The sequence below is a fragment of the Propithecus coquereli genome, unplaced genomic scaffold (assembly GCF_000956105.1).
Source record: "Propithecus coquereli isolate 6110/MARCELLA unplaced genomic scaffold, Pcoq_1.0 Scaffold876, whole genome shotgun sequence".
Taxonomy (NCBI): domain Eukaryota; kingdom Metazoa; phylum Chordata; class Mammalia; order Primates; family Indriidae; genus Propithecus; species Propithecus coquereli.
The window spans coordinates 438,403-466,184 of NW_012155018.1; the positions used below are offsets into that span (position 1 = coordinate 438,403).

Consider the following 27,782-nt stretch of genomic DNA (forward strand, 5'->3'; position numbering starts at 1 on the left):
GTTAGGAACAGGCAGGTAGAGGTCGGAGGCAGGGCAGAGGGGGCTACTGATCTCTAGGGCACGAGAGGAAAAGGAGCAGGGAGAGGGAGAGGCCTCGGGCTCTTGGGGCACCTGGGGGGACAGGCCCACATGGCCTTCGGGAAGGATGGTGGCCTTCCAACTCCTGGGATCCTCCGCAGATTTTAGTGCAAGTGCATGAAGCGTTTACACAAACAAATTACCCCTCCTCTTCCACTGGCCACCCCACCCACTGAGGACAAGAACTCAGGTAAACAAATACACTTGTGCGTTGTTATTCAGCTGAAACAGTTGTGCACACGGGGCTCAGTGTGTCCGAGCGACAGTGGGCTCTGGGGTTCCTAAAGGGTCTCGTCAGTTAGGGAACAGTGCAGAAGGATGCTCTGCCTCACAAAGGAGAACGCTTGTCCTTCTGCTCAGTCAGACAAGTACCCAAACAGCGTCCTGATGGAAGAATTATGCTCGCAAAATTGTTTAAATATAGTCTCATTCCTTGGAACTCTGAGTTCATCTGGGGAAAATCACATCCACAAGCGCCATTTTTATCGATTAGATGAGGACTAAGATCTTTCTGTAAAAATAAATGGTTTTTTTCTTTAAAGAAAATTGGCAATTTGCCTTAAAATTTTTATTGAAGTAATTCTATTTTATTTGAATAACGTTGGGAGATAAAAACCTTCCATTATGCCTTTTTTAATGAGTTATAATTGAGAAAAATCTCAATAATAGAAAACGACATAAAAGCCACATAGCATAATTCTTATCTTGTTTTCCTCACTGGTCTCTCTCATTGGCTGTATGTAATTGGCATCTCTTCAAGGAGAAAATGGAAATTTTACCATCTTTGAATCAAGTGACATTCATTTATTTGAGTTTTAAGATTGAATTTGCTTTCTTCTAAACCTTAACATAGTTCCTTTTACTTGCGGGCCCTCAATTAAAAAAACTGTTGAATATGTGGAGGGGTTGATTTTAATTTTCTCTACCCACAACTGCATTTCTACAGAATGACAGGGACACTGTGGGTGCTCTCTCGGGGCAGGCCGTACGTGAGGGGATCGTCCTGTCGCTTAGAGCAACGGTTTTCAAACTTGGATGCGCCTGCAAGTCCCCTGGGGATCTTGTCCAAATGCAGGTCAGATCCGGTCAGGGTGAGGCCCAAGAGCGCCTTTCACACTCTGCCAGGGAGGTCAGTGCGGCTGGGCTGCAGGGCACACTGAATGGAGAACCCAGTCTGAGCTCCTCACAGATGGAGCAGAAACTGCTAGAACCCTGAGCCCCCAGCACCTTCGTGGCTACTGATGAGAGCTTTTTGTTTCTGCTTTTGTTTGTTTAAGCTACGACACCGAGGGAAAAGGGCACATTACTTACCAAGAGTTCCTACAGAAGCTGGGTATTAACTATTCCGCAGCTGTGCATCGGCCCTATGCAGAGGATTATTTCAACTTCATGGGTCATTTCACGAAGCCACAGCAGGTACAAGAAGAGATTAAGGAGCTGCAGCAGAACTCAGAGAAGGCTGTGCCGGCCAGGTGAGTTTAGAAGTGTTGGGGGACTGTCACGTGGATGCTCCGTTCCACATTTACCCTTGCAGTGACAATTGTTTTAACATGGAACTTTCCAGTGCTCGCAAAGTTGTAGTGACGTTGTTATACTTGTTCACTGCTATAGATTCTAGACGTTAGTGCCAAGTCAAACAGTAGCTAAAAAGCTGTAAGCCTATTCCACCTTACCCAGTCACAATCTCATATCATTCTCTCATACTTCAAGGTCACCCTTGAAAATTATCCTTTTTAGTTGTGTATGGCACATTGCCTGGCCCCTCACTTGGCCCACCTAACAGGCTCCACAGGGACATCTGTCACTTTACTCAGTGTCTGACACCTAATTGGCACCCAGCAAATATGTGTTGAATGAATGAATGAATGAACCGACATATTCTTTAACTCACCACTTCTACTTTGAGGATTTTGTCCCAAAAAATAATTCAGAAGAGGCCAACAGTTTAGTGATTGGAAGGTACGACTTGTAGTGTGTCTTTAATGATGACAACAACAAAAGGAATAGCTTCCAGTCCCAAATTGGTGCACTGGCTTAGTAAAGTGTGGCCCAAAAGTATATGAAATAGTATATCCCCGTTGAAATTATCGTGGGAGAACATGGAAAATGTTTGTGATAAAGGGCTCACTGGCAGTGAAATTTTGAGCAGTGTGTGTCCGTGACTGGCATGATATCTGATGTATGTGCCTATGCACGAAGACCAGAAGATGCTGTGCAGAAAGTAATGTATTGTGTTTGGATGACGGGATTGTACATGATTATTTTCAGTTTTTCTTAATTGATATTTAATAGTTGTACATATTTGGGGGACATGTGATATTTTGATACATGTATACAATGTGTAATGATCACATTAGGGTAACTGAGATAATTTATCACCTCGAACATTTATCTTTTCTTTGTGTTGGGAACACTGCAAATCTTCTGGTCTAGCTATTTTGAAATAGACAATAAATTATTAACTATAATTTCCCCACTGTGCTATCAAATACTAGAACTTATTCCCTCCATTTAAGTGTATTTGTTTACCCCTTAACCAACTTCTCCTCATCTCTCCCTCCCCCCTTCCTTTCCCAGCCTCTGGTAACCACCATTCTACTCTCTACCTCCATGAATTCCATTTTTTTAGCTCCCACATATGAGTGAGAACATATGATATGGGTCTTTCTGTGCCTGGCTTATTTCATTTAACATAATGACTTATAGTTCCACCCATGTTGCTGCAAATGACAACATTTCATTCTTTTTATGGCTGAATAATATTCCACTGTATATATGAGACACATTTTCTTTATCCATTCATCCTTTGGTAGACACTTAGGTTGATTTCATATCTTGGCTATTGTGAACAGTGCTGTAATAAACACAGGAGTGCAGATATCACTTTGATATATCTTTCCTTTCTTTTGTATATATACCCAGTAGTGGGATTGCTGGATCATATGGTAGTTGTATTTTTAGTTTTTTGAGGAACCTCCATATTGTTTTCCATAGTGGCTGTGCTAATTTATACTCCTATCAAGAGTGTACAAGTATTCCCCTTTCTCTGCATCCTCACTGGAATTTGTTAATTTTGTCTTTTTGATGACAGCCATTCTGGCTGAGGTAAGATGATATCTCATTGTGGTTTGGATTTGCATTCCCCTGGTCGTCCGTGATATTGAGCACTTTTTCATACACCTCTTGGCCATTTGTATGTCTTCTTTTGAGAAGTATATATTCAGGTCTTTGTACATTTTAAAATTGGATTATTTGGGTTTTGCTATTGAGTGATTTGAGTTCCTTGTATATTCTGGTTATTAACCTTTGTCAGATGGATAGTTTGCAAATATTTTCTCCCATTTAGTAAGTTATCTCTTCACTTTGTTAATTGTTTCCTTTGCTGCACAGAAGCTTTTTAGCTTGATGTAGTCCCATTTGTTTACTTTTGCTTTTCTTGCTTGTGCTTTTGAGAACTTACCCAAAAAATCTTTGCCCAGACCAAAGTCCTGTAGTGTTTCCCCAACGCTTTCTTCTAATAGTTTCGTAGTGTCAGGTCTTATAAATCTTTAATCCATTTTGAGCTGATTTTCATACATGGTGAAAGATGAGGATCTAGTTTTATTTTCCTGCATATGGATATCTAGTTTTGCCAGCACCATTTATTAAAAAGAATGTCCTTTCCCCATTATATGTTCTTGGTGCCTTTGTCAAAAATGAGTTGACTGTAAGTGCATGGATTTATTTCTGGGTCCTCTATACTATTCCATTGATCTATGTGTTCCATTGGTGCTGTTTTTATGCCAGTACCATGCTGTTTTGATTACTGTAGCTTTGTAGTATAATTTGAAAGCAGGTAGTGTGATACCTCCAACTTTGTTCTTTTTGCTCAGGATTGCTTTAGATATTTGGGGTCTTTTGTGGTTCCATACAAATTTTAGGATTATTTTTTCTATTTCTGTGAAGAATGTCATTGGTATTTTGGTAGGGATTGCATTGAATCTGTAGATGACTTTGAGTAGTACAGCATAGATATTTTAACAATATTAATTATTCCAATCCATGAGCGTGGGATATCTTTCCATTTTTTTTTTTTGTTTTCTTCAATTTCTTTTATTGGTGCTTTACAGTTGTCCCTGTAGAGATCTTTCACTTTTGGGGTTAAATTTCTTCCTAGTTTTCTTGCGTGTGTGGCTTATTGTAAATGAGATTGCTTTCTTGATTTCTTTTTCAGATTGATCACTTTCAGCATGTAGAAACACTCCTGATTTTTTGTATGTTGATTTTATGTCCTGCAACTTTACTGAACTCATTTGTCAGTTCTAAGAGTTTTTTTGGTGGAGTTTTTAGGATTTTTAAAATATAAGATCATGTTATCTGCAAACAAAGATAATTTGCCTTCTTTCTTTCCAGTGCCTTCATTTCTTTCTCTTGCCTAATTGCTCTGGCTGGGAATTCCAGTAACATGTTGAATAGAATGGTAAAAGTGGGCATCCTGTATTGTTCCAGATCTCAGTGGAAAGACTTTCATATTTTCCCCATTCAGTATGATATTAGCTATGGGTTTGTCATATATGGCCTTTATCATGTTGAGATATGTTCTTTCTATACCCAAGTTGTTAAGAGTTTTTATCATGAAGAGATGTTGAATTTTATTAAATGCTTTTTTAGCATCTATTGAAATGATCATATAGTTTTTGCCCTTCATTCTGTCGATGTGTGTGTTGTGTCACATCGGTTGATTTGTGTATGTTGAGCCATCCTTGCATCCCACGGAAGAATCCCACTTGATCATGGTGAATAATCTTTTTAATGTGTTGTTGAATTCGATTTGCTAGTATCTTATTGAGGATTTTTGCATGTGTGTTCGTCAGGGATATTGGCCTATAGATTTCTTTTTTTGTTGCTTCCTTGTCTGGTTTTGGTAGCAGTGTAATGCTGGCCTTGTAAAATGAGTTTGAAAGTATTCCCTCTTCTTCAATTTTTTGAAATAGTTAAATAGAATTAGTATTAGTTCTTCTTTAAATGTTTGGTAGAATTCAGCAGTGAATCCATTAGGTCCTGGGCTTTTTGGGGGGAGGCTTTTTATTACTGCTTCAATCTCATCACTCATTATTGGTCTGTTCAAGTTTTCAGTTTCTTCATATCTTGATAGGTTATATGTGCCCCCAAATTTTTCCGTTTCTTTCAGGGTTTCCAATTAGTTGGCATATAGTTGTTCATAGTAGTCTCTAATGATCCTTTGTATTTCTGGGGTCTCAGTTATAATGTTTCCTTTTTCATCTCTGATTTTATTTATTTATATTCTATCTCTTTTGTTCTTTGTCTAGCTAAAGGTTCGTCAATTTTGTTTATCTTTTTAAAAAAACAACTTTTCATTTCCCTCTTAGTACTGCTTTTGTTGTATCCCATAGATTTTAGTATGTTGTATTTCCATTTTTGTTTGTTTCAAGAAAATTTTAAATTTCCTTTTTAATTTCTTCATTGACTTCATTGGTCATCCAGGAGCATGTTGGTTAATTTCCGTGTATTTGTACAGTTTCCAAAATTCCTCTTGTTGATTTCTATTTGTATTCTGTTGTGATCGGAAGAGATGCTTGATATGATTTTGACTTTTTTGGATGTTTTGAGACGTGTTTTGTGGCCTAACCTAACATGTATTCTGGAAAATATTCTCTGTGCTGATGAGAAGAATGTATATTCTGTAGCAGTTGAATGAAATGTTCTGTAAATGTCTGTTAGGTCCATTTGGTCTAGAGTATAGTTTAACTTCACTGTTTCTTTGTTGATTTTCTGCCATGATGATCTTTCCATTGCCCAAAGTGGAGCGTTGAAGTTTCCTACTGTTATTATATTGCAGACTTTCTCTCCTGTAAATCTATTAATATTTGCTTTATAGATTTGGGTGCTCCAGTGTTAGGTGCATATGTATTTACTATTGCTATATCCTCTTGTTGAAATGACCCCTTTATCATTATACAATGACCTTCTTTGTTTCTACAGTTTTTGACTTAAAGTCTATTTTGTCTAAGTATAACTACTCCAGCTGGTTTTTTTGTTTTGTTTTGTTTTCATTTGTGTGGAATATCTTTTTCTATCCCTTCACTTTCAGTCTATGTGTGTCTTTATAGAGGAAGTGAGTTTCTTGTAGGCAGCATATAGGTGGGTCTTGTTTTTTAATCCATTCAGCCACTCTGAATTTCAAATTTTAAAACTAGTTGCTCATGTCATATTTTTAACGTTTATACCACAGGAAAAAAATTGGGCTGTGTATAATGTGACCATATAGCAATAAGACAGATTTTCTTGGCAAATAGACATTAGTCTCAATCCTTTTTGGTCACCCATCCACACTCCCCATGTGTGTGGCTCTGTCCTGCTGCTCTATGGCTCTGCCTTAGATCTGTCTCGCTCTTATCTGTTTGTGCATCTGACTCCTGTCTGTCATTTCAAAAGGCAGGATTCAGCGCTCTGTCCCCACCACTTTGCATACCACCTGAACAAATGAATGAGTTGTTGCTAAAGAATCTGCACAGGAAATAAGAATGCCAAGAACTCAGGGATGAAAAGTAATAGCTAAATGGGGTTTAAGAGAAAAGCAGTTTGAACACACCTCTGAATTATGTCTAAGTTACTGAGTTATGAAGCCTGAAGGCAGAGAATTGAGTTTGTAAAATTCAAAGTAAAATATGCACAAGATTGGTATAAATCAAATATGCCATAAAGCTATGAAAATGTGGAATTTATCTTTACCAGACATGGTTGGCCTCATTACCCACTCATGTCTTCTCTTCTCATCTCTCCTGCTACTTGTGAGTAATGAGGCTCTAGGAGAGAGACTGCACATCCTGGGTGCTCACAGCACACATTTTCTCTGCCTGTGTCTCTGTGCTGTGTGGAGCATGGGTCTGTAGCGGAAAGCACTATGTGCTGTGAGACAATGCATTTCAGATCATCAAGCTCAGTTAACTAATTCACTCTCACCATTCCTCTTTGCCATGCCCCTACTTTGTTAGTAAAGAAGACAAATGCATGATCAACTCCTGTTTTCTCAAAAATATCTGCTTGCAAAAATTTCCAAGTAATTTTGCCCTTCAGGATGTTTTTAAATTTCACTGTCAGCCCGTCTTTCTGATGAGCCCTAAGAGTCAATGTTTCTAGGATTTTTTTTTATCTTCTCATTTATACTCACACTCTGATCGGATTGATAGATGGGAGTCATGTTCAATTAAAGTGACCAAAATTTTGTATTTTCCTCTTAAATATAAGAGAATTAATTTTGTTTTGAGTGCCCTAAATACATTTTGTAGGCTTAAGAAAAATCCTTTTTTTAAACTTGCATTTATTTTCCATGCCTTGCTCTTTTTTGCCTGAGCTTCAGAATCAGAATAGCAACAGTGAATGAGCCACATAACAGAGGCCCATTCTAGAATGCAAATTGAGAGGCGGCAGGTTTTCAACAGCACTGGCTGGGGAGGCTGCAGGTGTCAGGGGTCTGTGGCTGTCCTACTGGCCATGACAGTGCCCTCTTCAGCCTTTTGTCTCATTGTCCAGACCAGGAACCAGACATGGACGCAGAGCAGCTTTGCCACCGAGTGTCGGCTGACACCGTTTCTGTTTGGCAGTGTGCTGTGATCTGCGCTCTAAACCCTCATTTACTCTGCACATGTTTACTCTGCAAGAGAAATAATTACTGCCTAGAAACCGGTCCAAGAAACACTGAATGCCTCAATTTTCTAAAAATATGTATCTCAAAAAATGTTTTGATTTTTTTATACCTCCATTTGCTTTCATTTTGAAGGATTAAGTGGAATATAATAGTTGTGATGATGAGTAATCATTTTGTAACATGGGACTGAATTCAATGTACACCTGTAAGGGAATCGAGAATGTTGCTGCTGTTGGTATACATGCACAGAACAGTTAATGTGGCTCATTTGTATTAAGTGCTCAAATGTCATGTGAGCCAATTCCAAATTGGAGGCCAGCAAGAGAAGGGAGTAGATCCTCCAGGTAGCTTCAAAGTAAATGTCACTTCCTTCTATCACCCAGACATTCCCACTGAATTTCACCTCTCCTGTATTTCTGACTTTTCTGTTCCTATGGATTATTTTTCCAGGCATGCTCAAGGAACTGTCCTCTCCCACAAATACATATCTGAGATGGTAGACAATTACCACCAAATATTTCGTTTTTAGAATTTATAGCACATTCTTTTCCCTGAGGAATAGCCCCAAAGCCAAGATCAAGTCCGAGCACATCAGACAAGCATATTGTTCAGTTTGTTAGAAAGAACTTTTCGGAGACCTGGGTGAGCTGAAATTATGGAATTATAATCACTCCACCATAGATCAAGTGCAAGATTGTTTATTCTTAAAGATTTCCACACTTCTTTAGTCCCTTAACAATGGTTTTTTTTTTTTTAAGTCAGAGAAGTATTTTCCAGAACTAAAAAACTGAATCATAGAGACTTAAGTACATTCTGTAAGAAAATCAACCCTGAAGCTGGGAACTACAACAGGATGCCCTCTCCCTCACTGCGAGGGAAAGGCCTGGGCTTGTCCTGACTCTGCCCTTGGGTCCGGCACTGTCCTGTTCCCTGTCTGTACAATGGGGACGATAGGACCCACCCCCTTGCAGCGTTGTCGAGAAGATCAAATGTGAGTCTGCACATGAGGAAGACAACACAGCTCCTGGTTTGTCTGCTGATGCACACAAAATAGTGGCTGCATTTCTTAATCAAAATACCTGATTAAATGAGGAGTCACTGGACACTCCCCTGCCCCCAGCATGGGCAGGGCCCCGTGCCTCCCCCACTCCTCCTCAGGGCCTGGCACTGCTGTTCCCTGGGTCCTCAGCTGACTCCCTTGCTGCCTAGTCCTTGCTCAAGTGTCACACTCCCAATGAGGCCCGCCTGCACCTCCCTACTTAGACTTGCAACCCACTACGGCTTGGGGCGTCCTCAGTCCCCCTAACTGGCTCTTGTTCTTGCCTGCTAACCTGTCGTCCAACCGTGCAGTGTCCTTGTTCTTCTGTTTATTGTCGATCTTGCCCCCACCGGAATGGAGATTCTTCTAGAGATGGCTGTTTGATTCACTGCATGTGTTCCAACTCCTAGGGCAGCACCTGGCACATCATAGGTGCTCAACAAGTATTGAGAATGAATGTATATTTCACATGTCTATGTAATATCACTATATTTTTAAAATTCTTAGTTCCATTTTTAAAGTACCAATTCTAGTAAAAAGCTAAAATTATAATTTCTCTAATGTAGTTTTGCTAATGATAGTAATAATAAAGTGATAATGATGCAGACTTATAATTTTTTCTGGGATACCTGTGAATGTAAATGTTACACTGAAGCTATAAAACATCTTCAAAATTAGTTCTTAGATGAACCATCAAATCATCACATTAGAATGATCATGAAATGTCTGTTTTAAAGAAATTATTTGTTTTGCTGATTTTAGGGTGTGTCTGAAATATCTTCTTTTTCAGGGATAAGCTTATGGACCATTATCAAGATATCAGCAAAGCACTCACCAAAATTGATAAATCTAAAAATGGCTACATATCCATACGCAAGATGCAGAAAGTGCTGCAAGAATGTGGTTGTTCTCTTATGGAAGAGGAGCTGACCAATCTTCTAAGCAGGTCTCTTTTGACTAGCTTAAATATGTTTCTTGCTGTACTAAAAACATGCTGCCAAGTTGCTTTCATGTCTTCCGTATATCCATTGAAACAGCCTTTTGACATTAAAATAACCTCATGTTCCTTTTGGCTGGGCTACGTTAGAATGGGTTCGGGTGAACCAAAAGCAAAAAGAGAAAGCAATTTCACAAATGTGTAACTTCCTGATGTGTGTTAGCAGCAGCAGCATCATTTTTAAACATGTTTTTATTTTGTCCAAGTTATTCAGGCACTTAGACAGGAGTCAAATGGTTCTACAAGGCTCATTACTGGAAACAGTGGCCCCTTGGCCCTGCCATGGCCCTCATTCCCCTGGCTAGGTCAACAACCTTCAACACTTTGTTCGGGCTTATGTCTTCTGGTACCGAATGTCCCTCTTTCTACGTGACAAGCACATATTGCTCCTTGTTGATTTTTCACTTTTAGGCAGTATCTATTGCCATCCTACCAGGAAGATGTGAATTTAACTCTTTCCACTCATTACATGCCACCACCCCAGGGGAATAGCCCAGAACTTCTCTCCATGCACTCACCACGCTGCTGTGTCACATCTGGGATTAGATCCACATTCAGGACCTACATTGCCGTGAATAGCTGATTACTCTTCTTTTCTACATAGCACTTTTCCCCTGAAGTTAAATTATCTTATTTTTTACTTTGTTCATTTAGTTTCCTTTGTACTCATTATCACTCATTAAAACCCCAACTCACCCCTAATTGTGAAATCTCTTTCCAATGCGTCCAGACACCTCAGCTGATCTTTCAGCTTCATCTTCTGATAAAGATGGCCCTTTTCGTATTCTTCAGTTCTCAGAAATTTTCTTGATTTATTTTATTAAGGGGTTCCTGTCCTGTTCTTTCTGAAACTCCTATTGTTATTGAATATTAAACTGCCTAGATTGTTCTCTTATATATTTTTAAATCTTTTTCTTCTATTTTTATCTCTTTTTCTTTTTGCTCCATCTTCTCATAGATTTCCTCAGTTTTAGCTCCTAAGCCTTCTTTTGAGATTTTTGTTTCTGCTGTAATACTTATATTTCTAATTACTAGAATTCATTTTTGTTCTTTGAGTGTTCCTTTTTAATAGCATCATGTTCTTGTTTCATGAATGCATTTCTCTGAGGATATTAACAATAGACTTTTAAAAAAGGTTTTCTTTACCTGAGAAGTCTCTCCTCAGTGTTGCTATTTAAAACTATGCTCTGTGTTAGATACTTTCCTCAAAAATATGCTTCTATTAAGAGCGCAGGGTACTAAGATGCAGATTAAAAGTTCCGTGCAGATAGGTCGAGCTTTTTTCCTTTGGTCTGAACTGTAGGGTAATCTGGCGTGTAGTTTCCTTGAGGGCACCCCAGTGTCAGTATTTTTAAAACTTTTCTTTTGGTCTGCCCAGAGAATGGAGTTGCCAGATAAAATACAGGATGCCCAGTTAAATTAAAATCATAGATAAACAATAATTTTTAAATATGTCTCATACAATATTTTTGATATACTAAAAAAATATTTTTTATCTGAAATTCTGATTAAACTGGGTAGCCCTCTAGGTTTGGTTTGTTGGTTTGCTACATGTGGCAACCCAAGAAGAGAAGACTCTTTGGTCTTCTGCCAATACTCTACCAGCTGACTGGGGGAAGAAGGCCGGAAGTTTCACCAGTCAGTGTGGTAGGCTGAATAATGCCCTCTAAAGAGATCCAAGGCCTAATTCCTAGAACCTGTGAACATTACTTTCTTTGGAAAAAGGATCTTTACAGATGTGATTAAGCTAAGGATCTTGGGGAGACTACCCTGTACTATCTGGATGGGCCCTAAATGCCGTCGTAAGTGTCCTTATAAGACGCAGGCACTAGCTACTCGAGGGGCTGAGGCGGAAGGATCACTTGAGCCCAGGAGTTCGAGGTTACAGTAAGTTATGATTGTACCACTGCACTCCAGCCTGGGTGACAGAGCAAGACCCTGTCTCTAAAAAAATAAATAAATAAGTTAATAAGTAAATAAATAAATAAATAAGGCAGGCAGACAGAGATTCGACACAGGAAGAAGTGGGGGCCACGTGACCAGGGAGGCGGGGATTGGAATGGTGTGGCCATAAGCCCACTCTTGGCAGAAGCTGGAAGGGGCAGAGCACAGAATCTCCAGAGGGAGCACAGCCGGACCAGCACCAGGAATCTGATTGTGGACTTCTGGTGTCCAGAACTGTAAGAGAATAAATGTGTGTTGTTTTAAGCCACGGGGTAGGTGGTATTTTGTTACAGAGCTATAAGAAACTAGTAGAGTCAGTGTGGAAACTTTCACTTAATTCCCCTCTTTGCTCTGGGAACTCTCCCCACCTTGAACAAGGGCAACGCCCTCCCATTCAGAAACACCATCTCCAGAGAACACACCTCCAGACCCTCCGCCGGGTGGGGACAGGCACCCAGCCACATGGGGTTTGGGGAGGGCTCTGGGGTCTAATTGCTTCCCACATTGACTGCCACACTAGAAAAAAATGTTTTCTTTGGGGCCACAGTGTTCTATTATGAAAATAGAATAAAAACCTCGAAAACAAAACGATCCTTCCTAATTTAGTGGAAAATTTATTTTTTATGGTTTACTGTGTGTGAGTTATATGCAACTTGAAAAACAATTCTCGTGGCTCCCAAGGTAAAGATGTGTGAGTTACATATGCTTCATGAGGCCCCAGGCTCAAAACTAGCACGAGTTAAATACAACTCACATGGCAGTTAATGTGTTAACCAATCCTTCTATTTTTAACCCCTTTTATCCCCACTTTTAGATGGAGCTGGTACCACCAATTCCAGAGTCTCTGAGAGTATTTGCAGAGTATACAGGTTTCCCCCTTTCCCACATTCCCTCTTTTGGCTTTAGGAGGTGATTTCTTAGATTCTCGTACATTCATTCACACTCATCCGCAGGGGCACCAACACCAGTTGTCTTCTTTCACCTTCTCTTAGTCCTTAGGGGATTTTACCAGTGGTCCTCAAACTCCAGCAAGCATCAGAATCACGGGGAGACTCGTTAAAACTCAGTTGTGGGCCCCTCCCCCGAAGTTTCTGACTCAGTAGGTCTGAGAGTCGGCATTTCTAACAAGGGCTCAGGCGATACTGATGCTGCTGGGCTGGGGCACCCCACTTTGACAACCACTGCCTTATGCCTTTTTAAAACTCCCTTTCCTGTCATTCCATAACAGAAAGATGAGTGGGGACAGAACTAGATATGTGTGTTCAAGCCACTTTATTTAACTGCAAGTCTTATCCACACTGAAATAACTTAGAGTTAATTGCCTGCTCTGACTCCTTCATATGAATTTCTGTCTTGCAGTGTAATTTAGCTGCGCTGTCTGAATGCATGAATCTTATGTCCCCCACTTTGTAAGGGGAGAATATTAGCAGCCCTCCCCCACCTTTTAAAACAATTTTTCCTGCTTGCTCTAGAGTTTGCAGTATACATTCACAGCTAGCCTAAGCCCACTTGCAAATAACAGGGTGCATCTTCACGGGATGTACAGGAACCTTGTAACAGAGTATTCCTAATCCTTCCCTCCTGTACCTAATAATGCGGCTGTCATTCACTCACCCATGTGCTATAATCATCCAATACATTGTTACTATTACCACTTTGATCAGCTGAGAATAAGAATGTAAGATTTTCTTTTACCTTTATTTATTCGTTCTCTGATACTCTTTCTTTATGCAGATCTGTATGATTTGCCTTCTCTCTGAACAATGACTTTCTGCGTTTCTTGAAGGGCAGGGCTGCTGGTGATAAAATCTCTCAGTTTTTGTTTGTCTGAGAAAGTCTTTATTTCCCCTTCATTTTAGATGGATAATTTCACTGGATATAGCATTTGGGGCTGGTGGGTTTTTTTTTTTTTCCTCTCAACGCTTTAAATATTTCAGTCCATTCCCTTCTTGCATGGTTTCTGGCAAGAAGTCTGATGTAATTCTTATCTTTGTTCCTTTATAGGGAAGTTTTTTTTACCCCGAGATTTTCTGACTTCTTTTGAGATTTTATCTTTGTCTTTAGTTTTTTTCTCCGGTTTGCATATAATGTGCACAGGTGTAGATTTTTTGGTATTTATCCTGCTTGGTGTTCTGTGAACATCCTGGATCTGTGATTTGGTGTCTACACTTAATTTTGGAAACGTCTCAGCCGTTATTACTTTAAATATTTTTTCTGCTCCTTTTTTTTCTCCTTCTGATATTCCAATTATGCAGATTTTTGACATTTTGAAATTGTCCCACAGTTCTTGGATATTCTGCCCTATTTCCCCTACCCCCACCCCCCCTATTTATTCTCTTTGCATTTCAGTCTGAGAAGTTTCTGCTGACACACTTCAAGCTCACTGATTCCCTCCTTAACCATGTCTGGTCTCCTGATGAGCCCTTCAGAGTCAGTCCTCATTTATGTTACAGTGTTTTTTAATTTCTAGCATTTCCTTTTGATTCTTTCTTAACGTTTCCACCTCTCTGCTTACGTTGTCCATTTGTTATTGCATGTTGTCTACTTTTTCCATTAGAACACTTTACATATTAACTATAATTATTTTAAATCCCCCCTCTGATCATTTCGAAATCTATGTCACATTCAAGTCTGCTTCTGATGCTTGCTTGGTCTCTTTAGACTGTGTCTTTTCTTGCCTTTTGACATGCATTATAGTTTTTTTGTTAATATTGTAGAAAGCCAGACAGGAACTTAGGTAAACAGGCCTTTAGAGTGAGATTTTATGTTAATTTGGCTAGGAGTTGGACTGTGGCTAGTGTTTGCTGTCAGGGCCAAAGGCTTCGGTTTCTTCCAGTGTCCTTGTTTTTGCCTCTCCTGTTTTCTTGTGTTTCCCTAGGAACTCCTTCTTAAATAGAGTCTGTGTTTTGCAGCTCTTTCAGTTGCAATCCATTGTTATTATGCCCGAGCCAGGTTGAGGAGTAAGGTAGTGGTAAGGTATTGGGAGGGGAAACATTCTATAGTCTTGTAATTAAATCTCAGTCTTTTAGTGGGCTGAGTTCCTGGGCTACAACCTTTAGAAATGTTGCTTAGCTTTTTCTTCCTCCCTCAAGTAAGACAGGAAGGCTAGAGGAGGCTGGAGTTGGCTAACTGACCTTCCCCCAAAGCTGAGATAGGCTCTGATAAAGTCTTTTCCCTTGGAAAGTCATTGTCGAGAAGACTCTGGACATGTTTTACAAGGATTGCTCTTCCCCTTCCCCTGCCAGCACCCCACAAGGGGACCTTTCCCAGATCTTCACCGTGAGAAGCTGGTGGGATTCCTGCTGGTAAAGGACATGGAAGTGGGCGGGGGTGGCTAAGAGTAGGCCCCGGAGCTTCCTGCTCTCACCCTAATCCACTCACAGCCTTCACTGGTTTGTCAGCATTAGGGTGTGGGTGCTCCTGCCAGCCTGGGGTTATGAGGCTTTGCTCTAGGAAAACAAGTCCCAGCTGTCTCTCCAGGTTTCAGGGTGACATTTTGCACTGTGACCTCGATTCTCTGATGGGCCCAAGAAAAGCCGCTGGCATTTAGTTTATTCAGCTTGTTTCTTGTTATAAGGATGAGAGCGACACTTCTGAGCTCTACACATGTCGGAGCTCCCCTCCTCTTTCCACCACTTTCTCCTCCTTCCATGTCCCATCTTTTGGCAGCTACATTTTGATTGGTACTTTGGAAAAGCTAGTTAAATTTAACCTTCTATCCTGTAGCTGCAACCAAGTCCTTCCTGCTTGGTTTGTAGGTTGCTTCTAAAACTTGAAAATCATTAAACACCATTTCATTATTATAACTATTTAAGTATTGTTCAGTGTCAACAAGTAATGAATGAAAATTAGCTTTTTTTTTTCCTCAGTAGTACTATCCCTGAGCCTCTGGCCTTAATGTCAAATAGATTCTCTTTCATAGATTCCATCAGTTGCTGAAAATCATACCACATTTGTCTTAGTCCATTCAGGCTGCTATAACAAAATACCATAAACTGGGTGGCTTGTAAATAGCAGAAATTTATTTCTCACAGTTCTGGATGCTGAGAAGTCTAATATCAAGGCACTGGCAGATTCAGCGTCTGGTGAAGGCCCACTTCCTGGTTCATAGACGTCTATCTTTTCAATGTAATCTCACGGGGCAGATGGGATGAGGGTCTCTCTGGGGCCTCTTTTACAAGGGCACTAGATCCATTCATGAGGCCTCTGCCCTCATGACCTAATCACCTCCCAAAGGCCCCACGTGCTAACACCATCACCTTGGGGGCTAGGATTTCAATATATGAATTTTGAGGGGACACAAACTTTCATATCATATCAACATGTTAAATTTGCTTCATATTTATACTACAATTAAATTGGATGGATTATTTGTTTCCTGGAGTTTTTAATATACTGTTTTTCTTGAAATATTTGCCTTTATTTTACCTTGTCAAATAAAGACAAATTCATACTCAGGTAAAAGAGACTCCATGAAATTTGTAAGCATCTCAACGGTCAAGGAGAAAAGGGCTTTTCTTTAATAGGGAAGAGTGAACAAAGCGAGAAAGTATCTAGTGTGGAGAGTGAGATGAGTGGATAGCGTGATCAGACAGACAGAGCAAGAAATGCCTTTCCTTGTGTCAGTCTCAGGGGGCACCATTAGGGAGGGGCTGTTCCCCATTCCCATGCTGGCTGATGCCGAGGTGGTCCAAAGTTCAGGAGTCTGGGGAAGGAGGGAAGCTTAACTAAACTGTGGTCAGGTTAGCAGGTATTTTGTCCAGATTAGTCAGTGGGTACAAACGGTTCAGCTAATCATTAATGAGAATGGGAAGGGGAATTTGGAAGGTCTGTGTCTGAGTTGTCAGAGGTAAACCTGGGAGCGTCCTTGAGCTTTTCTAAGTAGTATGCAGAAAAGGTAGTTCTTCGCAGTAGCCCTTTCCAAGGACATACAGGGTAGGGTGATTTCTTTAACCATTGCTGTTTTCTAGGAGAAAAGGGCTCAGGTAAAATTCGACATTATCAACCTGCAGGTTTTCCCCGCGTTCTATCCCACTTTCTCTTCTCTTTAGTTTTTTCCCCTGGCACCTCCATCCCAGAGCCTGGCCCCCAGGGCATCCTGGACTGCCTCCACTGTTCTCCTGGGTTGGAGCCCCTGTTTCCTACATCCCACATCCCTTTATTTCTTTATTTACATTCTTCTTTTGCTGGAGTACTCCCTGAAGTAATTTCCAAAGAAAGGATGGACAGAAAGTAAATTTTATGAGTTCTTGTTGATCTGAAGTCCTTAAAAATTCTCCCCATACAGCTTATCTAAGCACAGAATCCTAGGAGTAAAAATCATTTTCCCTTAAAATTTTGAAGACATTGCTCCATTATGTTTGAGCTGTGAGAAGTCCAGTGCATGTGTGCACATGTGTGTGTGTGTATAGAGAAAGGGAGGGCCATTCATCCTCAAATGCCTGTATGGTTTTTTCTTCCTTAAACAGGATCTCCTCTCTGAATCTCCTCTTTCCTCCTCTCTGAGTCTATTGCCAGCCGAACAGGAATTCATGTGCATTCAATGAATAAATCATGGAAAAATAGTAGCAGATAAATAACTAACTAAATGATTATAAGAGAGTCTTGTTAAAACATAGTTAGACTTGATACTTTTATAAACAACAACAAAAGGATTGTGGAATTTCTGTAGCCCACCTTTCAATGGGGGTGATCAACTTTTTTATGCGTTGAAACCTTAATAAGGATCCATCGCTCAGTTGCTTGTTTCTTCTCAAAGACCCCTTGATGATAAACATCTCTGTTATTTGTAATTATATGTAGATTATTCTTTTCTAGATCCAAAATAGACTTTTCTAAATACTACTGAGGATACATCTTAATACCACAGTGGCAATTTAGCCTGCTGATGAAATAGTGTTAATCGTCCTTTTCCTTCGTGTCTCCATCACGCGAGCCGACCCGATGCGGGGCCCGTGCAAGGCTGCTCTGCAGCTGTGGGTTGGAAAAGCTCAGCTCTTGGCTCGTCTTCTTTAGAAGCAGATATCTGAGTCTCTAGAAACTTCTCATTCCAAGCTGTTCCAGTTGGACACTTGCACCCCATCCTGCTGAGAGAAAGTTTAGGTGTTCAAGTGCCATGGGACTCCCCAGAGAACTGAAGTTACAGCAGTGTGAACTTTGAATGCAATTAAACTTTATTTTGAATTATTTTACATCTTTAATAGGTATATTCTATGTTCTGTGAAACTTTTTGATTTTATCTCACAATCTAGTCTTTCAGAATTTAGAGGTAATTTCTTCTGCATTGGAGTTGAGAGCATGGAGGAACCTCTGTTTCTACACGGATGCCCTTTTTGAGATATATATGCAGGTGGAATTTTTATTTGAGAAATTTTTATTTGCAAAATATCTTCTGAGTGCTTTTGGCTTGACCACTTCATTTCAACCACTCTTGAAAAAGAACTTGATGTGTATTTTATTCCGTTCCTCTTCTCCTTTGTACAGTCTTTTGACATTCTCCCCTTTTCAAGTTCCGCTGCTACTTCTAAGTCCAGCCCTACAGTTCAGGCCTGGATGGCCACTGGAGCCTCCCGTCCAGACTACTGGACCCCACTGCCCGCCACCGCACAGGCTGGCTACAGATTCGTCTCCCCATCGTGCTGCTCTGGAGATGCCACATCTCCATCCCAGCACCGTCATCTGCCCCGGTCCTGGGACCAGATTCTTTAGCCGGAGCCCCCTTACCGTCTGCTCTGCCAAGCTGTGAGCCCTGCTGCGCAGGGCAGGGCACCAGTGGCCCCTCTCCCCTCCCATAGCCCTTCCCTCATTTCCCCACATGGCAGTGTTCGTGTGCACCTGCCTGCGAGCAGAGCTAATCGGCACGTACGCACCTGCGGGGCAGGGAACAGTGTCTCAAAATTATTCATTTTCGCCACACTGCTCTGTGTTCAGCAGCTGTTTGTTGAATGAATAAGTGGTAGGGTGGGTTTTAATACAGTCTTCTCTTTCTTTGGAGACAAGTTGGGGAATCAGCTGGCATGATAATTCTGTCAGTTACGCTGACTTCTTGAGAGCGTTGGAGAACAGCATGCTGGCAAGAGCTCAGCCAAAAGAGAAAGAGGAGAGCCTGCCAATCAACTTTTCCACACTGACTCCAGAGGAGGTTGTGAAGAACATCCAGGAAGTGGTTGAGTCTTCCCAACCCGCTTTGTTAAAGGTATGGCGGACTGAACGTGCTTTATTGTGAAAACTCATCTCAACACCGGCAAACGCCTTCCAGCCATCCCCTCCTCCAGGACCCTTCCTGCCTCTTTCCATTCTCCTTGGGGTGTCTAGTTCATCAAGAGCAGATTGTTTATTTGGCAAATGTGTACCCATTTTTGCCCTACAGAAAGCTACCGCGATTCCACCCCAGCGTGTGCTCTCTGAGGCGCGAGTGCTTGGCACTTAGCAAATCCTGGGTGTGGGGTGAGGTCAGGCGGTTCCAGTCACAGATGGCAGAGAACAGGGGCCCTTGGGCGAGAGTGAGCCTGGCACATCCAGTGAGCTCTCCATGTGGCCAGGCACGGGCCCACAGAGATGACGGACGAAATGTGGCCCCGAAGAGGTCGAGTGGGGCTGGGCTGTGGCACAGAGACTTCATGTGTGGCAGCCACCAGGAGCTAGAGGAGTCACCCAAGTAGATCGTCGTTGCACAGCTTACATTTGTATGTCACTCGAGAGGGAGTATGGCATGATGCTGCTAACCGTGCTGGTGTCCTTGGAAAGAGTGCTTTGGAACCACGCTCCTGGAAAGGTGGTGGTCCCCAGACTGGCCCACGGATGAATTTCCTACTTCCCAGGGGAAGCTGGCACCCACAGCCCAAACAACCCCAGCCAAACCAGACTTAGAGAGCCACTCAAAACCCCCAGGGCCATGTGCACTAAGTCCCCAGAGTGAAAATGCCCTCTGACGTCACAAAGTCCTGGCTGTGCACTGAGCGCCCAGTGTTGCACTGGGGAAGAGGGTTCCCCAGTAGCTTTGCAAACAGCCTGCTCTGTCCTCCGGGGTGCTTTGGTGGGCCACCAGCCCTGATGAGATTCCATGAGTCTTATTTTTCTCTTTGATCATAACCTTGTAAGGTGGGATTACTGGTTCCACTCTACAGGAGCAGAAATTGAGGCTCTGAGTGAATAAACTTGCCTGAGATCACACAGGGAACGTGCAGCAGAGCCAGGAATGTGGGTAGAAAGAGGAAAGTGGGTGCATCCCAGCCTGTCTTTTCCAAATCCAAGTGGTTTGAAGAGTTAAAGTCCTAAGGATCTTTAATTGAAATGTGCTGTTCACTATCCATGACTTTTGGGGATCGACTTTAGTTGCTTAAAGTTTTATGAGGATTTTGCATTTTTATGTCTTTGTTTTCATGATTATCTAAAGAAACTCAGTAGGCACATGTTGTGGGTCACCTTCAGACACGTGACAATGTGCCACCAGACCGCCAGCGCCAGAGCTTGTGTTTGAAGTTGCCCTGCCCGGTGGTCACCTAGTAAGGTTCACGAACTCAGATGTCCACAGGGACCAGGAGTGAAATAGATGCCGGGGCCCCCAGCTAGCCAGGGAGCACAGCCCTGGCTAAAGGCAGCCTCCCCTCAGCCCTAGCTGACTGTTGCCAAGCTGGAGAGTGGACCCAGAGTTCCTAGATCTTGTCATTTTTCACGAGAAGGTGTAAGTCTCCTGATTTCTAAATGTCAGCACATATTTCAAATTTTTCAAAAGCACTGTGCAGGCCAAATAAACCCATTTGCGGGATGACTTTGCCCCCTTCTAACCTAAAGTGGCACTGCTTGACAGCTGTCAGGATGTTTCTCAAGCTGAGGTCCATGGAACCCTGGGGAGGAACTGTGGTTCTCACTTTTGAGAAATGCTCCTGGCAATGAGATTCTGAGCGAGAGAGTGTGGAAGATGGATTGGAGGGAGAGAGGGCACAAGGGGGGCCGTGCAGCAAGGAGGGGATGATGATGTCTACGGACCCCGGACATATCTATGCCTTTCTGTATGTCAGTGGAGATGCCTCACACGCATCTAGTTTCTGAAATGGCCTAATAGTACCTCACATTTATATAACATAGAGTTTTCTAAGCCTTTTCACAATTGATTCTTCCACCGGCCCTATGGCTTGGCAGGCTGGGTTTGCACACAGACCCTGGGAAGTGCAGATCCTGTGGCCAGAGAAAGCTGGATCCAGGGTCGCTTCTTAGGCCCATTCAGCATTGCACAGTGCCCCTTCCATGCCACAAGCCCGCAGATGCCCAGTAGCATGGAGCGCCCAGTTTGCCATGTGCATTTTTGTGACTGTCCTCAACGTTTAGTACCTGGATAGGGCATTGTCCAGTAACTTAGTAAAATTTATAACTGCCCTCTGACTCAAGTGCGTCTTTATAGCCAAGAGGCTCAAGTTCAGAGAGATTAAGGACTTACAGTGGGCGACAGAGCCTAGGTTCAAAGACCATTCCTGACCTAGGGCCAGGGAATATCCCACTGTACACAGCTGCCTTGTATTACTATGAGCTAAGTACAAATCTGAAGCGATCTAGTAATTTTAAGGTTAATTTGGTTACACATATACCATCACTCCGGTGAGCCAATGGGGTGTGCCTAATTATCCCTGAATGAGAATTAACAGGGGAATTTGGTTTGGGGTTTGCAGGCACATTAAATTCTTACTTAAAAAAAAGATCTTAATCTACCACTTGATACAGATTTCCTAGTGCAATAAAAATGAATGATTTTATTTCGACAGATGGAAAAAAATGTGTTTTCTTTTTATAGCACATTTTTGCACTTTTTCAGTTTGACTACTATACTGCTGGATTTGCAATGTGTACCCCAGCCCCTCCAGCACAGGAGCAGACAGCAGGGATCCTCTCATATGTGAGGCCCCTTGGGCTCTGGCCAAGGGTCAGGAGAGGACAGCAGCCTCAGTGTAAAGGCCTATGGTGGGTGGAGGGGTGGCCGAGGGGTGGCCCCATGACCCTTCCTCTTAGCTGCTCCCAAAGTCAGACTCCTGCCTTCAGACACCTGCCCCGATGCAGTGGTATCTCTCCTGAGCCTTCTGTTACAAGTAATTTATGTTTAAAGGACCTAGAACTTGAGTCGAGAGAACTTCAGCAAGTTACTCTCTCCTTTCCTCTGTCAAACAGGGCTCCTGGGAGCAGAGATGAGGTTTCTGTTAGGTCATGGGTGCCTGGGGCCAGAATTCCTCTTCACTCTTCCTCCGTCCAAATAGGAGCAAATAAGGTAAATTTCCTCTGGAACTCAGACGCTCTCATCCTGTGTGCATATCCTCCTTAGTCCTTCAATAATGGTGCATTTATTTAATAATTTAGAATTTATTGGAGACTTTCATATACTAGATTTCATTTGCATTCAGCAGAAATGATACTTAAGGAAAATGTTTTTGAAATAATCACTTGACAGTAGTAGCATTTACCATCTTGTTTTTTCCTTTCTTTCTTTTTTAGGCATGTTCTGCATTAGATAAAGAGGACACAGGGTTTATAAAGTCTACAGAATTTGGACAAGTTATTAAGGATTTCTGTTACAAACTCACAGATAGTCAGTATCATTATTTTTTGAGGAAACTAAGAATTCATCTAACCCCCTATATAAATTGGAAATATTTCCTCCAGAACTTCAGCTGTTTCCTTGAGGAGGTAAGGATGTCCGCCACACATAAGTGTCTCTGTGAAAACGAGCTAAAATTAGTTTTTGCAAAATGTATAATTGATTTAAACCACATTGGATAAATTGCCAATCACCTCATGTAATTAGCTCATTCTTAATGAAAAATTGGTATAGATTCTACATGGAGTATTAGAAGATGAATATGCAGCCTTTACTTGTTGAAAAGTTTTTATTTTATTTTAACTTTCAAAGAAGTTTTAGAGCTTGCTTTTATCTGGTCGTTTTAGAGTGCTAAGGAATCTTAGATCCCAGAAGATGAGCCAGGAAAAGAGATTACTAGAGCAAACAGCAGGACCGCTTTTAAGGTTTTAGGTCAATAATAACAGCAGCAGCAAACACTATGGAGCGAGCACTTTCTGTGGGCAGCCACTGTTCTTAGTCCTGTATGTACACATTGGCTTGTGTAATCCTGTTGCGGTCACCACAAGGTCTGAGCTGTTCCTGTCCCCAGTTGAGAGATGAGGCAGCTGGCGCAGAGACGTCAGGCTCTGTCCACAGGCACCTCGCTAGTGAAGGGAGAGCTGACGTGTAAACCCCAGAAGGCTGGGTCCTGACGCTGGGCTCCTAAACACTGTGCTTTTTCTGAATTTTTTTATCTTCACCACTTGGATGTTCCCAAACAATATATTCTATTATACAGCATGTTTTGAAACTTTATATAAATGGCACTATATTGAATGTTGCCTTCTGTACTTATTTTTTTCTTGCTTGATATTACGAATTTAAGATTTATTCATGTCAATACATTGGCTTTAGTTCATTCACTTAACCTGCTATAGAAATAGTCTTAAATGAATATATTCTTTTGAATGAACATGCTACCATTCAATTATCATCCTGCTGTTAATGAACACATAGGTTGTTCTCAATTTCCTCCACCACAAGCAAAGCACCAGTCAGCCTTCTGTGCCTGTCTCCTTGTGCACGCACACGGGAGCTACTCTGTGTGCACTTGCCGAGCGGAGGGCAGGCCCGTGTTCCACTTCCCCAGACACTGGCCAGCGTGCTCCTAAGTGGTCGTAGCAGTGTACACTCCCACCAGCGGTACTGGAGCTCCTGGCGCTCCACATGCCTCTAACCCTGGATAACTTCCTCTGATCCAATCATGAGTAAGGTAGGACGCTTGTGTGTGTGGTCAGCCATTCAGGTTTCTTCATCTGCAAACTACCTGAAAGGATTCCAGTCAGTCCTTTGCTGGCATGCGGGTTGCAAATAACCTTCTCTGACCTGTGACTTGTCTTTGCTCTTTGCTTATGGCGACTCTCAGTACTGTTAATGATTACACTTTTTGTGATTTTAAAAGAAATATATATTCATTGTAGAAATTTGGGGAAATGCAGGAAAATTTAAAAAAGAAAGCAGGAATCTAAACCCCACGATGATGGTATGATGACAGGATCAACCTTGACCACGATTTAGTGAGCACCTGCTAAGCTCTGGGCCCTGTACGAGCACTTTCTCCTCTTGCTGTCCACAGTGAGGGAGGCAGAGCACACAGACTCCCAGCAGTCCAGTGGCCACCTCAGCAGGGAGTGGCCATCCAGGTGGCTCAGATTTAGAGCCAGTATTCCAGGTACCACCCTGACTTGGAGATCATTTTTTTCCTGTTTTTAATGTACTTTTTTAAAAAGTGGAGATGACACTATATATATAATCATGTATCTTGCTTTTTTTCACTTAACGTGAAATTGCGCCATGTCACTTAAAGGTTTTCCAAACATCACTTAAAATGTCTATGCAGCATTCTATCGACTCCCTTATTTTTAAGCATTTAGATTTTTTCCAATTTTTGCCACTGTAATTTACTCCACAATGGACACTTTGTATGAAAATCTATATCCACATTGCGGATTCTCTCTTTAGGAAAGACTCTAACAAATAAAATAATGGGGGTCAAAGATAGGAATATTTTTATTGATCTCAAAAGAAGCCCCTTATATATTGTTTTAAATAATTCTTTTTTATAGGGTTGAATCATATTAAATTACCATTTTCAAAGTCATAGATGATTGAATATTGACAATTTCATAAGTGTAAGCTAATATGCGTAGAAGTTACATCCAGTATACGCTGTTTGGAATATACTGATAATTTCGAAGAAAGTAATTAAAATCACCCCTTGGGACAACGAATATTAATATTTTGGCATATTTACATCCAGTCCCTTTTCTGTACAAACACCTTTGGGAGTGGGGCCAAGACAGACTGTATCTACTGTTGAGTTTGGGGATTGTGTTCCGGACTCTTGCAAGTTTGTTTTTGAACAAACATTTTATGTTGATATCAAAGCAATACATGCCCATGTAGAAATAAAATTGACTTGTTGCAACAGAGTTAAAAACAGAGATCACTTGAGTCACTGTTCAGCCCCAGTCCTGCTCCCCAAAAGTGACACTATTGCTTTTGCTGTTGCTCCAGCTGCCCCCCAGCCAGTCTCTCAGCGGTACACTCGCCCCTGCGGTGCCCGAGTGGTCAGTCTCAGGGCCTGCGCGCTGACTGGCCATGCAGCAGACAAGCATCGGGCTTTCCCGTTCCTGCCGTGTAGGCCCTTCTCCCAGAGTCCCTGGCCGACTCTCTTTGCCTTTTCACTTCCTGTCACAGCACTGGCACTCTCGGGCTCTTCGTTTTCATCCAAATCGTGGATTTCATTTGGCATGTGCCGTTCCATTGTGTGGATTCATTCACTGTCTCTGTGAACACCGCTTCCCATGGGCTCATGTGTACCAGGCACTGAGCTAGGTGCCAGGCTTAGCGGCAAGCGAAACGGACGCAGTCCCTGCCTGGCAGGAGCCTCCATTCTAGCGAGGGACTAGGAGCGAGTGACTAGATCTTGTGTCAGAGAAGAGCACGTTCTGTGAGAAGAGGAAGCAGAGCGGAAGGGAGGGCCTGAGAATGTGACGTCTGAGCCGAGACCATGGAGGTAGGGAGGGAGTGCAGTGACAGAGGGGAGGGACCTCAGGCACAGCCAGTGTGACGGCTCGGGCAGGAGGGAACCGTGTGTTTGCGGGGCAGAGGGGCAGCAGTGGGTGGGTGAAGGAGAGGGCTGTAGGGCAGGGAGAGGCGCGGCCAGGTGGCCTGGGGTCCTAGTACAGACTTTGGCTTTGACTCTGGGTCTGCTCAGGCGGCCTTAGCAAAAGTCCTTCAAAGGACCCGTGAGTGGAGGAGGCTGTGCTCAAACCTCCACGGGCTGCTGTCCTGCCTTGGGGTGGCCAGATCATCCTGTACACGAATCACAGGGGGCCCCTCTGCTGGCTCTGGAAGTAAAGCCCAAGGGCGAGCATTTCTGAAGCTTCCCTATTGCTGCTGCCTTCCCCCAGCATCGGTTAGCTCTACCTGATTTCCTTCACGAAGAGTGGCTTTCACCTCTGGAAGCACTTTGCTTGGCATCCTTGTGAGAAGGTTTAGGGTTAATTGTGAAAAGAGTGATCAGGATAAATGTGCTCTGAGACGGGAGTGACTGCGGTGGGCCGGGGACCAGGGCACAGAGGTGGCGCCGTCCTCGAGGTGCCCCTGCAGTGCCGCCTCCTGCTCGACCTGGTCAGTGTGCAGTCAGCGCTCTGGGGGTGTCATCCTGTTGACCCCCTGAACTGGCCTAGGAGGACATGGGACACCTGCCCAGTGCCTGAGCCGAGGTGAACCGGAAGAGCTGCATTTACCAGGAGGACAAGCCGAGCGAGGGACTTCTGGGCGGGAAGGGCACAGGGAGACCGTGAGAGCATGAGATGGCAGGGCGAGGGGTGACTGCGCAGCTCTGGTCGTGCCGAATTGCAGGGGAGGCGAGGGCTTTCTTTTGTCCTGTTTATCTGCGTTGGCGGCAGGAGGTGTGGCAGGGACAGACCGCCAGGGTTCCAGCATCCTTTGGTTCCTAATCCTTTGGATTAGGTCCCTTCCTCTGAGCAGAGAAACGCTGATGACTCCTGAGCACGGGGTTGGGCCAGCTACTCCAGGGCGGCCAAAGGTCCGGGGGCCAGGAAAGAACTGAGACTGTGCTCAGCGAGAGAACTTCTACCGTCCAATCCCAGCTTGTTCTTTCTTTAATAGAAGGGAAAGAAGTAACAAATAATAGGAGTAGTTAATGCATCATCCTTAAGCTCATTAAATATGATACCAGTCATCCTTTTCCTTGAGGGGATGCACAGGAGGCAAGTCATTAAAAGGAGATTACCAAAATGTAATTAAGACAGTCGGCACCTCTCCCCACAAAGCAAGTTCACGGTGAACAATCCCCAGCCACCCCAAGTCCGCTGTTGGAAAGGGGAAACTGTAATCGTAGTTAGGACATCGCGTAAGACCTTGAGTAGACTGAAAGTACGTAGAGAGCAAAGGTGACCGTTTTATACCTACTCAGAAGCCATTCCTTATATTCGGGTACCACCAAATCTGTCCTCAGAAACTATTGTTAATTTTCCAGCTCATCTGCCTGTCACACAGACATGCGAAAACGATCTGAGCTCTTCTCACAGCGGACGCTGTCTGCTTTCCACCGCCCGGTCCGCGGCTTTACCGCGTGCTCGCCTCCTCCTTGCTCCTTCTGCTGCTTTGTTGAGCGCCACTAAAACCAGACAGCTTCTCAAAGGGCAGGTCACAGGCCACGGGCCGGCACAGATCAGCCCACTGCAGGGCACGGGGTCAGTCCGTGGCAGGCCCAAGAGTCCCCCAGTGCCGCAGGCGTGGTGATTATCCTTGCGCACGCTGCCCTCCAGCCTGGGAAGGCAAAGCCGCAGTCTTTGCAGCTAGCGCGACACTTGTTCCGCACCTGGAACCGTCCCGCCTCCATTCTGGATGGGAGGCACTGACCTGTGGGGCACAAAAGCAGAGGAACGAGGTATTGAGACTGAAATGCTACCTAGTATCTTGGTTAACAAGCAAAACAGAAAAAGGTACTAGATGACAGCAAAGTACCTTTTTCATAAGATTCCCACAAACTGGGTGAAAACATCATCTGAACCTCTCTCCTCAGCGGATACCTCTTTTTCACTCCTAGAAAAACATTTTACATTCAAAATGCCATGTGCGAAACATAGAGTATCACCTTGTTTTTAGGAAATCGTTCCTGTTTAACATTTCTTTCAAATCTTAACATGCAATTTCAGTATCTTCTGCAAATATAAAGATAACACTCAGAGCAGAATTGAATTTTTGGAAGACATAGTAGAAACCCGTATAAAATCTTTCTACTTTATTACCATGGAAATAATGGGGTTTTTTTTAACAAAACACATTCTTATTCAATGCAGAGTAATTATTTTGTCACATTCCAGCCAGCAGAGAGCCGATGAGATCTTTCCTTACTCTGTGTTTACAATGCGTGATCTTTAAAGTCATTCAGTTGTATGTTAAATAACTTAAAGATGGTTCTTTTATGAAGAGAGAA

At 42.8% G+C, this 27,782-nt stretch overlaps 1 protein-coding gene across 1 annotated transcript in view; it reads left to right on the forward strand.

The window, feature by feature from the left end:
* LOC105826280 (EF-hand calcium-binding domain-containing protein 6-like) overlaps positions 1–22,377 on the forward strand; it is a gene marked incomplete at its 3' end in the record, with an annotated part of 192,321 nt that extends 169,944 nt beyond the window's left edge. Inside the window, exons 20-23 of the mRNA XM_012664235.1 lie at positions 1,356–1,550; positions 9,556–9,711; positions 18,706–18,901; positions 22,186–22,377. Of these exons, the coding sequence (XP_012519689.1) occupies positions 1,356–1,550; positions 9,556–9,711; positions 18,706–18,901; positions 22,186–22,377 (739 nt within the window). The remainder of the gene's footprint in view (positions 1–1,355; positions 1,551–9,555; positions 9,712–18,705; positions 18,902–22,185) is intronic.
* Positions 22,378–27,782: the final 5,405 nt, after the last annotated feature.